The sequence below is a fragment of the Diabrotica virgifera genome, chromosome 5 (assembly GCF_917563875.1).
Source record: "Diabrotica virgifera virgifera chromosome 5, PGI_DIABVI_V3a".
In the NCBI taxonomy this organism is placed as follows: Eukaryota; Metazoa; Arthropoda; class Insecta; order Coleoptera; family Chrysomelidae; genus Diabrotica; species Diabrotica virgifera.
The window spans coordinates 127,694,701-127,710,877 of record NC_065447.1 but is presented as its reverse complement, the minus strand read 5'-3'; the positions used below and the strand labels follow the sequence as shown (position 1 = coordinate 127,710,877).

At 34.5% G+C, this 16,177-nt stretch overlaps 1 protein-coding gene and 1 long non-coding RNA gene across 2 annotated transcripts in view; one reads left to right on the top strand and one right to left on the bottom strand.

Moving 5' to 3' along the window:
* LOC114346228 (protein glass-like) overlaps positions 1-16,177 on the bottom strand; it is an 898,758-nt gene that overhangs the window by 388,378 nt on the left and 494,203 nt on the right. Inside the window, exons 4-5 of the mRNA XM_050651564.1 lie at positions 9,830-10,163; positions 9,531-9,771 (exon numbers count right to left, since the gene is read on the bottom strand). Of these exons, the coding sequence (XP_050507521.1) occupies positions 9,531-9,771; positions 9,830-10,163 (575 nt within the window). The remainder of the gene's footprint in view (positions 1-9,530; positions 9,772-9,829; positions 10,164-16,177) is intronic.
* LOC126885136 (uncharacterized) lies at positions 11,363-14,456 on the top strand. Its single transcript, XR_007698294.1, has 2 exons — positions 11,363-11,894; positions 14,140-14,456. It is a non-coding gene; the product is annotated as an uncharacterized LOC126885136 (long non-coding RNA).

Genomic DNA, 16,177 nt, shown 5'->3' with positions numbered 1-16,177 from the left:
GGAAAATTTTCTGGAGGGGGACGTTTCGTAAGTATGTATAGAGGTTTCTAAACTTTGGTGCGTCCGACAACTAGAGTACGTTTAAAAATTTGTCGGACTATATTACAAGTTATTGTACATAGTTTTATCCGATGCGATGTTATCGCAGATAGTGAATATACCCTTTGGAAGGCCACGAGAAAAATCAAACACCCGAAACAACAAATACCACCAATACGAAACCAAGAGGGAAACTGGTGTAGAAATAATAAGGAAAAAGCCGAAGCATTTGCAAATCACCTCACTAATGTATTCCAGCCACATCCCATGGATGATGGTGACACAGAGGAAGAAATAAATGACTTCCTGGAATCGCCCTACCAGATGGATTTACCTATACAAAAAATCACCACTAAAGAAGTTAGAAATATGATCCAGCATGAAATCAGTCCAAAGAAAGCTCCAGGGTATGACCTGATCAACAGGAAAGTACTGCAGCAATTGACATGCAAAGGTCTGAAAATGATAACGCAAGTATTTAATGCAATATTTAGGCTAGGTTACTACCCAGAACAATGGAAAGTTGCTCAAATTATTCTCATACCTAAGCCAGGGAAAAATAAAACTCAGGTGACTTCATACAGACCAATAAGCCTGCTACCTGTTCTATCAAAAATTTTGGAAAAACTTCTCCTTAAACAATTATCCCCAGTTATAGAAGAAAGGAAACTAATTCCCCAACACCAATTTGGGTTCAGAACACAACACGGAACGATAGAACAGGTACATAGACTGGTAAAACACATCAGAAGTGATCTAGAAAATAAAAGGTATTGTTCTGCTGCATTCCTGGACATTGGTCAGGCCTTCGACAAGGTATGGCATGCTGGTATGCTCTTTAAACTAAAGAAAAACCTTCCTCATCCTTTTTATCAAATCCTAAAAAGCTATATTTCCAACCGACATTTCCTAGTCAAGCAGGATAATGAATACACAAGCCTAAGACCAATAAAAGCCGGAGTACCACAAGGAAGTGTCTTGGGACCGATATTGTACTTGCTCTACACTGCTGACCTACCCACAAGTAACAAAACAACGTGTGCAACTTTTGCTGATGACACTGCTGTACTAGCCTCTCACCATGATCCAAATACAGCATCCAGAACCCTTCAGAAAGACCTTAATAATATACAAATATGGCTTAAAAAATGGAAGATAAAGGCGAATGAGAGTAAATCCATCCATGTAACCTTCACCATGAGAAGACAAACATGTCCATCTGTAACACTAAATGAAACTCAACTCCCACAAACCGATACTGTCAAGTACCTAGGAATCCATCTTGATAGGAGATTAACTTGGCAAAAACACATTTTTACAAAAAGAAAACAACTAGGAATAAAATTTCGAGAAATGTACTGGATCATCGGTCGTAAATCTCAACTATCACTTGAAAACAAACTGCTGATATATAAAACTATATTAAAACCAGTGTGGACCTATGGTATCCAACTTTGGGGGACAGCCAGTCAAACTAACCTAGAAATATTGCAGAGATTCCAGAACAAAGTCCTTAGAACAATGCTGAATGCCCCTTGGTACGTGCCAAACTATGTGATAGAGCAAGACCTCAATGTGCCATCCATAAAAACAGTAATAACGGAATATTACAAAAAATATTCCAAGAGACTAGAATCTCATCCAAATGAGTTAGCCAGCAACCTTACTGATGACCACAATGATGTACGACGCCTGAAGAGATTCAAAGTAGTGGATCTAGCAAGAAGATTCGAATAATCTGTGATAACTAAACTTATTTTAATTTGTTTTAATTTAATTTATGTAAAGAGGGTGATCACTGGATCTCCCTCTACAGGTCAAAATTTTAAATTTTTGTCAAATAATTTACCTATTGTTCTCAGTTGAGGACAGATTGTAAATATTACAACATTAAATAAAAAAAAAAAAAAAAAAAAAAAAAAAAAATGTAACAAATGCTCCGCCCATCATCGTGTAAAGCAACAGCTTGTGCTACTTTTTCTGGTGCCATAATTTTTTTAGTGCAAGTTTTAAACAGGAGACAACACAAAAACCTACAGCCGAACTTTACATGTACAATACAACAATAAACTTAAATTAATGCTGTTTCATTTAAGGGCATGGGTGCACATATTTTACGTCTATCCCTACTTTTTCTGTCTTTACACGGCAAATTACGTGTAGTAAAATTCTCCGTGGTATGGATATGTAAACATTACTTGACAAATTTAATCATTAACTTTAAAGAGATGGCTTTTGAATATTCTTGGATAACTGTTACTTGTAAATTTGCATTATTAATTCAGTTAATTAATATGATAATTTTTTCACTAAGTATGTATTCAGTGATTGTAATAATTTATATACTGTACAACAAAAACTAATACTCAATCGAGAAAAGAGGAAAAGTGATAAAGTGATTTTTTAATAATATTATTGTTACTATGGAACGCTTACAATTTTGAACATCTTTAACAATAAAATACTTGGATCACAGAATATATCCTGGTGTATTCTCTGCTTGGATCTTCCATACATAATAAACAATAAATAACTTTTTATCAAGTTCACAAAAATTTAAACGCAGAATGAAAGAATACGTTCTTACCGAGGGCCGAAAGCCGAAATATTTATCAAATACACTATCAATATTATTTAATCAACAACTCAAAATATTCCCGATGCCATGCCAAATATTTAAAATTGTCACTGTCTTGTCACCATATTCTATTTGACTCAGTGCGTTGTATGACAAAGATAGCGAATGTTTGATTTGGATAATAACACCACGGACATAGTGTCCATTTTTTCGAATCCTAAAAAAACTAATAGATATTTTTTTAAAATTTAAATGCAGAATGAAAGACTAATTTATGATCAAGGCCGAAAGTCCCCTAGAATAAATAAAAAGTTTCTTCTGAATAAGATATTTGAAATTAAAAATCACACTAAATTTTCTCTTAGTTTTTCAGCCCTGTAACTTATTAAAATAAACATTATAGAAGTTTTCAGGGACTTTCGGCCCTCGGTAAGAACGTATTCTTTCATTCTGCGTTCAGGGACGTAACTAGGCCGTATTTCACCCGGGGCAAGAAATGACTTTGGCGCCCCCCCCCCGGCCAAGATGCCTCATGAGTCATACAAAGACTCAACCACCCTAAATACCAATGAACCACAAAAAAGTAATAAATTGCTTTTTTTCACAATTATTTATGAAGTCTTCGTCTAAAAGGAGAAAGGTATGGTAAATAATTGCTCAATGTAAGATATTAAATAATAATTATTTAATTTCTGAAATAGATGATAATTACATTTTTGTACAAAATGAAAGCCCTAAACAAACTTTAAAATGAAACTTTTCGGGCTTTTTTTGCTGCAAATGTTTTAACAATGTCATCAAAAGATATTGCTGAAGCTATTTTGTGCTCTATTGATATGATGGCCAAGTTGGTTAGTCGTTGTTGTCCTGTCAAGTTCCTGATGTAGTTTTTTATTATCTTCAGTTTACTAAAACTTCTTTCATTTGATGCGACTGAAACGGGAATTATAAGAAAAAGTTTCAAAGCTGTGGTTATATTGGGATAGGCATCATGGAGACCGTTTTGGCAAATATAAACTAAAAGGTCGAGTGGAGTAGCCTTTTTCATGTTAGAGCCTAAATCCAATGCATGTTACTTGAAGCTTTCCACTTCTACTTCCAACTCACTCTGATCCAAATCATCCTTGTAGGTAACAGCCAGTTCGTTAGCATGGGTCTTTAACTCCTTTTCAGACATTTGTTCAAATTTAGCCCCATTTAAGAAACCAAATAAAACATTCACATTTTGGATGGCTTCAAATCTTTGTCGCAGTTCAGAAAGAATCCTTTCTATAATTTGTATAGTTAAGAGCTCAAACTTTTTTCCTCTGATAGTTCGTTTGATTCATCTTCTGCTTTTTCGTCAAACATCCGCTTCTTTTTCCGCTTGCGTACTTCTTTGAAGTGTGGATCTATGTTGATCTTTGCTGAAATATCTTTAGCCTCCTTCACTGCATCAGCTGAACAAATTGACCGTTGAGCTTCAAATTCTGTGATCAATCGACTGATGTGTCTTGCCGATCTATCTACAGTGATGTCCTCCTTTTGAAGAAGCTTGTTGACGATGTCAATGCGGCATAATTGTTTATACCAAAAACAGGAGAGAACAACAAACTCAAACGTACTAACATTTTTTAGGTGATAGTTCGCTTCTGTTTTCGTTTCAGGTGTTGTTAGTGTACTGGATTTTAGTTCATTGAGGGCATCTACAACTTTTTCTAAGTGCTTATACACAACAGTCACAGCTTCCTTCTTCGTCGACCATCTTGTATTACTCTGTAGTTTTAGAGATAGAGGGACATGTTTAGATAAAACCTCCCATCTATTGGTGGAGGAAGCAAAGAAATTGTACAGACAATTAAGAGTGCCGAAGTAGGTCTGTGCTACTGACAAGCTAGCAGCATTTGCACCAACCAAGTTAAGGGAGTGCGCAACACATGGCACAAATAAGGCCAGAGAGCTTTCTTCTAGGATTCTAGCTTGAACACCCTTATACTTGCCGGCCATGTTTGATCCGTTATCATAACATTGCCCTCTACAGTTTTTTATATCTAAACCATCAGTTTGTATTTTGTCCAATATTTTTTCAGACAGAGCCAAACCACTTTTTTCACTAACTGTTATAAAACCAATGAAACTTTCCACAACTTCCGGACCCTCTTCTGTGATCTTTACATAACGTAGAACTTGAGACATTTGTTCTAAATTACTAATATCTGGTGTACAGTCAAACATTATTGAATAATATTTTGAAGCTTTTATTTCTGAAAATATGTGCTCTCTGATTTTCCCAGCAATGATATCCAAAAACTCGTTCTGTATCTGAGGAGAAAAGTAGCTCACTTGCCCTTTTTTATGGCGAGTAATATGCTCTCTTAACTGGGGATGATAATGAGACACTAACTCTATAGTATTTAAGAACCTACCACATCTAGGGTCCCCAAATTCCAGGCTTTCATTAGAATTAGAACCCCGTAACGGGCTACCTTGTTTAGCTAAATTTATGATAACATCAATGATAGCATACAGGACCCCTCTCCAGTGCGCTTCCTCAAGCGCTATCTTGTCTTGTAGCTCTCTATCAATTCCAGTACCTTTATTTAATGATGACTGCAATGATTTCCATGAGCAAAACCACTTTTTGTGAATGAGTGAATTTTCATGCTCAGGAATTCGTTCATTCAATTTTTTCCACTGAGTTAAACCCTGCTCTTTAGCCAAAGCAGAAATATTTTGTTCTGAGTTAGAGCGGGAAAAATTTTTACATGGAATGCAAAATAAGGCATTTTTTGATTTGCTGTATGCTAACCATGTGCGGTGGATCTTCTGGCCACCGGACAAAGTTTTTGTAAACCAGTCTTTGGTTAGTTTTCTACCATCTCTTAAGGTGTTACTTAAATCAGGCTCTACACTTTCTTCCTTTGATAAGCCTGATACTATGAAGCACCTTTCTGTATCCGATAAAGCTGTAGGCCATGTTCCCGGATCTTTAAATTCTATATCAAAATGAGTTGTATGCTCACCTTGCGCTACATCCATTGTCAGAGCTGTAGGAACGTCATCCTCAACAGTCTTAGTGCACGGTTGGATAACACTATCTGCATCATTTTCGCCTTCATCACCTTGTAATGATATTGCTATACATGGGAGATCTTCTAGTTCGTCTACTTCCATCGAACTGGCAGCCTCCACCTCGGTTAAACATTCCTCTTGAACCGCTTCCGGTTGTTCCTTACACATATCACTTGTATTGCAGCTTCCATCATCTGAAAAAAAATTAAAATAAACAACTTAAAATTGATATATTTAATAATTGTGTTTATTTTTAAACTCGAATATACCAATTGAATAACAAGATGTACCGTAGTTTTTTAATCAATTTAATCAAAATCATATGAAAAAACGGAAGTTTACCGGTACATTTTGTTTTGTTAAGCTTCTTATGCAGAAAAGTATCTATTAACTAAAATACAATAGTTTTTATTACAATACCATACAATTTAAATATCTTACTCACCTTTTCCTCTCGAGTCGTTAACATTAAGCCATGATGATAACAGGGCAGAAGATTTCTGAGCTACTTTTTCTCTTTCTTTAGCTCTTGTACGAAATTCAGAGCCGGATGGTTTTTTTGACATGGTTTTAAATATAAAACTATCAATATTTTAAATCACTGTGGCACAACGTGTCACCACGACTGGCAGACTCAGACTGTCTGGTTAGTGCGCGAGCCGTGTAACCTCACCCGCACTCGCAAATCACAGAGTCAACAACCCTGCATTATGCAGGGTCGTATGCAGGCTGCATACGACCGCTCAAGGGCAAGGCTACTTCGCGCCTCGCGTGGCATACGTTTACGTTACCTTTGTTATTTTTGTAGATCTATTTCATTTCTAATTTATATTATTATTTAGTTTTTTGTTTGTTTTTTACTAAATTTGCAAAGACAAATGTACTCCAATCGGTCATGATATTTTAGAGAACTAGGAAAAAAATTTCACTTTTTTGCCCGTTTGGCGCCCCTCCAATTTTGGCGCCCGGGGCAGCCGCCCCGCCCGCCCCCCCTAGCTACGTCCCTGTCTGCGTTTAAATTGGAGCCGAAACTTTGTACCGATCCCCTTAAGCCACTATTTCGCATTAATATCTAAACGTTTGTGTAGAAGTGAAACATCTAAACAAGTTGTTTTTCTTTTTCTTCTTCTTCTTTATAAGTAATTCTACGTATTCATTGGCGGATTGATACCTCTATGGAAGGTTATCACTTCATCTTTTGCGCGGTCGGTCGATACTTCTTCTACCGATTGGTAATTTATCTCTTGCTATTTTGACTACACGTGTCTCCCCCATTCTGGTTATGTGGTGATTCCATTCTTTTACATTCTTACTTCTTCCATTGTCTTCTAATGTCTTCTCCTCTTTCGATCTCTCAGCGTATTTCCTGTAATTCTTCTCAGTACTATCATCTCTGCCGTTTCCAGTAGTCTTTGTGTTGTGGCTGTATCGGGTCTTGTTTCTAATGCATATGTCATTATTTGTCTCACACTGGCTTCATAAATTCTTGACTTCATCTCAGTGTTAATATGGCGGTTTTGCCATATAGTGTTATTAAGGCATCTTGCCAGTCTATTTGCTTTTTGTGCTTGATTTCTCACTTCTTTCTCCAGGTCTCCGTAATTTGACAATGTAATTCCAAGGTATTTTACTTCTTACTTCCATTAACCTTCGGAGTACGGAGATTATTAGACTTACTTAGATTACGATGATGGGTCAAGCGTGACCCATTCTCATTTTATTTATAAGGATGTTTTAAATAGTCAGTATTATTAAACAGTATCTTTAATTTAACAAAAAACAAACAAAATCCTAAATTATTGTATTTAAATTTTTTAAGATGGTTACCCATAGGGCACATACTAGTTCGCTCCGGCGCGGCGGCCAGATTTTAATACCTTACAGAAAACGGGCATAGGTAAATTTGCTCCGGCCATATATTTGAATACAGTGGAACCTCGATAAGTCGGATTAATCGAGACTGCGGCCGATCCGAGTTATCGAAAATCCGAGTTAGCCGGAGAATATGGTAAAAATTAATAAAACACGGTATACTTACAGATAAACTCCATTATACATAATTTCAAAAACATGAAATACATAAAATATGCACAATAGATCTAAATTACGTACAGTTGTATACAGTATTGTTTATTTCTTAGTAAAAAACTTGGTCAAAGTGAAAAAAAGTTTGTTTTGTCTGATGAAAATCGGTTCGGGTTAGCCGGACTTCCGGGTTATCGGAGGCCGACTTATCGGGGTTCCACTGTACGTATACCCGTAAACAGAGACGGCTGCGATTTACGTGTACTTACAAACATTATTGAAAATATTCTTCGAAATCCGAAGACCGGGTCAGGACTGACCCGGCATCATAGATGTTACGTAGAGGAAAAACTGTAATTTGCATGTTCGCGAATTATATACGAAAAAATAGATTAAAACAAATAAGGAGAACTTACGATCAATCGGATTTGTAAAAAAATTATTTCATAAAATATTAAGAAATAACTGAATTTCGGGTCACGCTTGACCCAGTCTTCGTACTCCGAAGGTTAATTATTGTTCAATACTGATACATACCATCAATTTCTATTATACATCTGATTGGTTCTTTACTGATTACTATCTATTGTTTTAGTTTCTTGAGATGAAATTGTCATATTGAATTTTTTGCTCTTATTTTAAATCTGTGGACTAATCTTTTCAGACTGTCTGTAAACAAACGTTTGATATTGTTCGTACAAAACATTTAAACAAGTTCAAACAAGAGAAAAACATCGCTAATAAAATACAATTTAAACAAATTAAAAATGTTTTGATCTAAATACCAAAACAAAAAAAACAAAAAATCTGAGTGTTTGGTTAATTTTGCAGCCCAGTGTATAATACCAAGAGTAGAGCAGTCAGAATTAAAAATGGAATACAACAAAACCAATCACCTTCATTTTCTTAAAATATTAATAGAGAAGGTTACCGCTTGTGTAGGTTACTGCCATTACATGTTACACTGATTGACCATAGAATTATGTGCATGTGCAGTTAAAGAGACTCTAGTAAGTTCCAATATTGATATGAAGGTAACATATTAATTAATCCCTAATATATACCAAATTCCACCATTTAGCTAGATTGATATATAAACCACAATAAATTAGAAATGGCAAGGGTATACAATCTCATCCAAAACATGTAATCAAACTAGAATAATAAGAAGAATGTGAGCATAAAGAGCTTTAAAAGACCCGAAAAGCCTGAAACATCTACCAGGAGTGAAGAAAACTAAGACTGCCATCTGCCATAGAAAGACAAATGTTGAATATATTATTGCGGGACACAAAGAATAATGAATGTATGTAAGAAGCAAAACCAGTACAATAGGGAGTGACAAAAATAGGCTCTAAAAAAATAAACTCGACAGCGGAAAAGATATGAATAAGTATACAAAATGGAACAAAGAGATTGAAGACTGGAAACTATATATTGCGAATATAATATTAAGACATTGGCCGCAAATGAGACGGAGCGCTGATATTAAACAATTCCAAGCAGATCTAATGGAAAACAGAAACGAAACATATACCTGTAACTGGAGATAATTAAAAAGAGTTTAAATTTATAATATGAATAAATGATGGGCCTAACGTAACCTAATTTAACCTAACATAACGTTGATAAATATTTCTAAAATTATAACTTTATACAATTTGATCATTGTTTAAAAAACAGTTAAAAAATAATAATTTAATACGAAAAAGTAAATGGCCACGTTTTCCTTTAGTAATTTTTATTATATTACAAAATAACAAAAGGCTTCCTTGTGAGTTCGACTTTAAATTAAAACAACTGTAAACAGCTTTTACATACGGAAATTTTTACTTACCACAAATGCGGCATACATTTGGTTTTAGACAGTCCCCATCAATAAAACTAACATTTGGCCTTCTTCGGTTTGAAGAAAAGCTAATGGGCATTGTTTTGTAAGATGAATTGGTAATGGGCATCTCCTGAGGTGGTCTAAAATCAGCCGTAAAGGAATAGGTTGCTCCTCCATATGAAGGACTTAATAATCCTTGGCTCTGGTAAGTTTGTGAAGTTCCCTGAGGTGTCGAGTTCCACTGTAACTAATTATTTTTGATTGTATTTTAACTTATATTCTATAAGAGGCGACATTGATAATACCTGTGGACAAGGAATATCTGTAGAAGAATAATTGCAGTTGTTATTGGGATGATATCCATGCATAGTCATATTCATTGAAACATTCACTGACATACTAGGAAACATTGAGGTTTGATGAGTCACAGCTTGCTCAAAACCGCCACCAGTATATCCCCCAGGTGAAAGAAGCATTTGTGGATGATGAACATGTTGCGTTTCATATTTTTCACTGGGACTTTGGCCAGAATGAACTACCGCGTGTTTTAATGAAAGCAGAACGTCCGTTACGTCGGGTCCTGGTTGCTTTTGTTCTCTAAATACAAGCGACGCTTGGTTCTGGATGGACGGCTCTATTCTACAATACAAATTTAAAAAAGTAGGTTTCTTTTCTGTAAATATTAACAATTAATATTATAATATAGTATCTAAAGATTACGCGGAAAAAAGAAATACAGAATTATAATTTTCCTTATATATATTTTCATACGTTTATAGTCAAATTTAGAATTAAAACAAAAATTCATTTAATATACTTATAACTTCTTTAACCTATTGAACTCTACCCACATATCCAAATGTACAAGTATACCCGAAATTAAGGCACCACCATAAAACTCGTTAATATTGATGTTAGACTTGTAAAACTGATCCAACAAAACCTTTTTTCTATGGATGCTATATGATGTGCAACTTCTTTCACTACTTACATACATTCAAAAATAACAATTTCTCACGCAGTGAGAAAATTCGGCCATTGCAGTGAGAAATATTTTTTTCACCGATTCTTCTCCAGTTTTACTACATATGATCGCCGTTTCCATGGTAATATGCACAATACAAACACAATAATTAAAGTTGTCAAACAAAATGTGTTGAAGCAAAACTTACCAGGAATTACCTTTCAAAAGTGTTCAAAAATAACTGTTAATTGGACCCCGTTATGCAACAAGGAACCAACTAACATTTTTCGTTATTGGTTCGTACAGACTGTAAATAATATCTACTATTCACGTTCTGCAATAACGAACCAAATGTTCCGGTACATCATAGCTATCTACTGGAAGATAGTTTAATGGTTTGAGACGTTACGGAATCATTTTTAAACTCTTTAATTATTTTTATAATTATTTTCCCTTAATCTAATTTAAATGCTCTAATTTTCTCGCAATCAACTATTTACGTGACGTCATACTTCGGTGTACGGAACATACTCTACGCTACCTAGTGGCAAAACCATAGAGGTATATATTAACATAGAGGGAGCCTACCTTCCGCGCTTCCTGACGACAAGATCTCATGGACTGGTTTGCGGTATCTCTTTCTAACACATTGTATCGAAAATCTATGATGACATTCAGTGTGAATATAGGCACGGAAGAGGAGGACAACTGTAGCAGCTTTACTATGCGTAAGAGTGAAACAGCACTAATCCAAATAAAAAAGATGGTGTCGTCACTTCGCTCTGAATGACACTATCTCTATGCTAATATATAACTCTATGGGCAAAACTGACATTAGGTATGTTCCTTTGTTTTTTAGTGTTACACTTTTGAGTGTAAGTGTAAGAAATTCTATGGACATTTGAGTGTAAATTACAGCGGATGTGACAGCGGCTCATGACAGCGGACAGTATTAAACGAAAATTATCGGTGTGCCAATCAAGCAAAGGGACAAGGAACTTCCGAATATGGCCTAACTGGGGGCACATAACATAACCTAATCCTAATATTTAGATTTGTAAAGAATATCCTGTTTGTTTTTATTTTTTATTGTCGATTGTGCAGCGAAATTGTGATAGCAAATCAAATATAAAGTAGTTTATCGCCTACAGAACTGAATTAGTCCATAGCAGTTATCAGTTTGCAAGTAGAAAGGGCTTTCTTGAGAAGCTTATACATGTAACTTGTAAATTGTGGGAGTAGGGCAGACAGGGAAAAGTCTTATTTTGTACTGTTCCCAAGGCTCCCCATGCAATACATTTAAATGAATTATCCAAACAAAGCCGGGGACAATGGATAAAAGCCACAAGAAGAACAGATATAAGGGAACTAAAATTAAAATATGAAAAGTAAACATTTTATAAGTGGTAAGTTTAATGTAATTCAATTAATAAGGATTTTAAATGTCTACAATAATAATAAAGATGTGATAATGCAAGCTTAATTATTAGGAAAGCCAGCCATGTTTCACTTCCATGAAGCAGAGAAGTATATAATATACTGTCGCTTTTGTCTTCTCACTAATTTCTCTTTTGCTAATGAAAACTGTAGTGAGGGAGTGATATAATCGTGATGTTTTAGCAATTCTGTTGTTCATTTTTTTTTGCATTTTTTGTCTATTATAGTTTATAAATATTCAAAATCGTTCATACGTTCTACTAAATTTCCGTCTAGGTTTATATGGATTTCTCTCGGTGTCTTGGAAATAAGTAAAGTTTTGGTCTTTGCTAATTTTATTTTCATTCCTTTGTCTGCAAGTTCTCTCGTTTATAAATTTAGGTTGCTTTGTAAAGATTTCTCTGAACTTGGTATCAATGCAATGTCATCTGCAAATACACATTTACTCAGAGTTATACTTTTTAATCAATGGTAACCTAAATCTAATTTTCGGGACTCTACTGCATTTTTTATTGGTTCATTCATATATATATATATATATATATATATATATATATATATATATATATATATATATATATATATATATATATATATATATATATATATAATATAATGAATAGCAGTGAGCTTAAAACTCCACCTTGCCTTACTCCTTGTGTATTAGCAAATTTGTTTGATTCACAGTTTAATGCTCGCACAATGTTCCAGTACATAAATTTTACTTTCATCAATTAGTTCTCCTCCAACATCGAACAGTTCAAGCCCTTTCCAAATGTGATGTCCGGGTACCTTGTCAAAGGCTTTTTCCATTGTCTTATAGTAAAGATATGATCTTGGACACTGTGCCCGGTCAGAAACCTTTTTGTGCATCGTCTAGTTGATGTTCCACTTTCTTTCTCAGTCTGATCTCCAGTGTTCATTCATAAATCTTAGCCAGTACACTTAGCATGAAAATACCTCGATAATTTGAACATTACTTTTTTTACCTCCCTTCTTTACCAGAAGAGCCATTACTGCTGTTGCCCAATCTTCTGGGATGCGTTTCTGTTTCCAAATTGTTATCAGTAATTTGTGTAAGTAGTGTAATGCAGATTCCCCCACATATTTCAACAATCGTGTTTTGATATTATCTATTCCTGCCACTTTACCATTTTTCATTTTTGCAATGGCTTCCGTTAATTCTTCCATTGTTATTTCATTACTCAACTCTTTGAAATATTTACTCCATCTATTAACTATATCTTGTGGTTGGGTAAGCGTTTCTCCATGTTTATTTTTTTTATTTGCACGACAGTACTACCTGATTTACCTCTCATTTTTTCAGACCTTTATAGAACAATTTTTGGTTTGTCCTACTACTGTCTTGCTCCATCTTTTCTCCAAATCTCTCCCACTGTTCCAATTTAGCTTTTTTAACTTTTTCTTTCACAAGCTTCCTTGCTTATTAACTGTTATTTTCTAGATAAGCTCTCCATGGTACTTTCTTTTCTTTCACAGCTATTTTTATCTCTTCGTTCCACCAACTAGTCCTTTTTTTTGACTACTTTTATTCAATAAAAATATTAAAATGCTCTTGTGATAGTGAAGAGACAGTTTATGTTTCCTTTCGATCCAGAGGCGATACACAATCTCCAGACAGCTGTTTCTGCCTTACGGCGTCCCCAGTGGAACTGCCTGCACACCTCTGAATCAAAACGAAATCAAATTGTCTATTTAAGTGGAATTTCAAAAATAGTTATCTACTATGAGGATGCTTCAGCGATATCTCTTAGAAAAGAGAAAGGTCCCAGATACAAAATTCACTATTAAAATAGTAAATAATTATTTAAATCTGAAACTTTTTTTATTGGAACCCCTTTCTGGTAACATCCTTAATCTCTTTTTGACTTTTACAATTTCGGACTTTGAATTATCTTTCTGATCTTTTTTCTAGATTAATGAAAGCAGAATGTAACTGTATACTGCAGAGTCCTTTTCCCTTTCTTTATTCATCATCTCTTGTCTTATAAATTGTAAAAGTCAGAGATTAAGGATGTTACCAGAAAGAAGTTCCAATAAGAAAAGTGTCAGATTTAAATAATTATTTACTATTTTTATTTTAGTAGTGAATTTTATATCTGGGACTTTTCTTTATTCTTGTGATACTTTCCACATTTTTATGATTTTTTTATGGTACACAATGTAGAATTTTTATTTATGTCTTTGTTTTAGGAACAACCACCAGATATTTAAAAGGTATAAAAAGAAGAAACTGCTGGAACTTCAAAACAAATGTGTTTGACTAGTAAAGATTTGGATAAATAACAGGAGTTACTTTGGGCTATAGCTACGTGCAGATTTATTTCCTTGTGGCTTCCTATGTTAATTCTTATTAATTATACACTTAAATATGTTTTTAGTCTCAGGAAGATTTTTTATTTGATTATTTTTGAATAAACATTATTATTATTATTATCTTAATTTCCATTAAATAAATTAACTGTAATCAATCAAGTAATCGTTTAAATTTAATAAATTATCAAGTATGATTCCCAAATATTTTATTTGTTTGACACCTTCTATGGGCTGATTGTGAGATTATAGTTATTAAGGTACCAAGGGTATTATAAGGATAATAACACTTGAGGTCAATGGTGTATATACCGAGGGCCTTTGGCCTGAGGGATATAAGTTGACTGAAAGCGATATTATCGTTAATACCCGTGGTGCCTTCAACATTTAATGTCCGACTAAATTATTCTTTATAGGCAAAAAACTGAAGGAATTTTGAATTAATTAGTTTTCCAAATAAGTACATTTACCAGCAATAGTCGTAACGTAATTGTGGTAACCATAGTTTTTTAACTAGTTATTTAAATTTAATACCCTAGGGCGTAATTTTTCAAAATAATGCCCTAGGGCCTAGGGCATTATATCATACTTAACTGACTTCGAAATCATGTCATTATTTATCAAACTGACTTCAAAATCATGTCATTATTTGTCAAATAATATACCAGTCGGACATTAATATTATTACATGATTTCGAAGTCAGTTATATTATAATGCCCTAGGGCAGGGGTTCCCAACCTTCTAGCAACTGCGTACCACCTGAAATATTTTGAAGATTTTGACGTACCACTTGAAATATCTTGATGATTTTGGCGTACCAACAAAAACCAGGGGAAGACATGAAATGGAAGGAAGTCACCCTTCCCCGATCCTAATTTTTAAATAATATCTGCTAAATATTTCTAATTCTCATAACTGCTTCATAAAAATCAAATCATACAAATCAGTAGCTGTGCTCTATTTGTTATATCAGTGCTTTCATCTACTTGAAGTGCAAAATATGTGCAATCTTGAACTTTTACATAAAGTTGTTCTTCAATATTGGAAGACACATCAGTATTTTCAGTGTTGTTTGACAATGGTATTTTTTAAATTTATTTGGTTGCCTGTTCTCCTAACACGGAGGGTCTCACCTATTATGTGAGGCTTTTCATCCTTTGCAATTCTACATCTAACAAGGTAGGATGTCTTTATTGTTATTATCATATTTAGAAAGCTAGTCATACATTTAGTTTCTTTCTTAAAAATGTAGATTCTCTTGTAAAAATTTCGATCAGCTTACCAACCACATCAGAGTAGGTACTTTGTATGTTGGTGCCATATCAGTATAGAATTCATCACGCTGCGGTTCGAATGCGCTTCGAAACAAGCAACCCATTGAGGAGTAGAAAATTGTCACTATTTTCTGTGCCACACTATAAAACTACACTGTAAGTAGCTTTTGTGGTATTTTCGATTAACCTACGGTTTAGGCTTTTTAACTCTATCCTTGGAAGTCCCAGGGTTTACCAAAAACTGCTTCCTAGCTTAATATGGAAGCACAACAACTGCACTGTCACTTTCGTAGACAGAGGTCCAGCGTAATCGCTTGTTTTACCCACGTGACGCGTACCACCTGAAATCTTCCTGCGTACCACCAGTGGTACGCGTACCACCGGTTGGGAACTTCTGCCCTAGGGCGTTATTTTTCAATATTTATTTCGAAAAATACCGCCCTAGCTAGGGTATTAAATTCAAATAACTAGTTAAATAATGTCGAGTTGACACAATTACGTTACGACTGTTGCTGGTAAATGTACTCATTTGAAAACTAATTAATTCAAAATTCCTTAAATTTTTTTGCTTATACAGAATAATTTAGTCAGACATTAAATGTTGAAGGCACCACGGGTATTAAAGATAATATCGCTTTCAGTC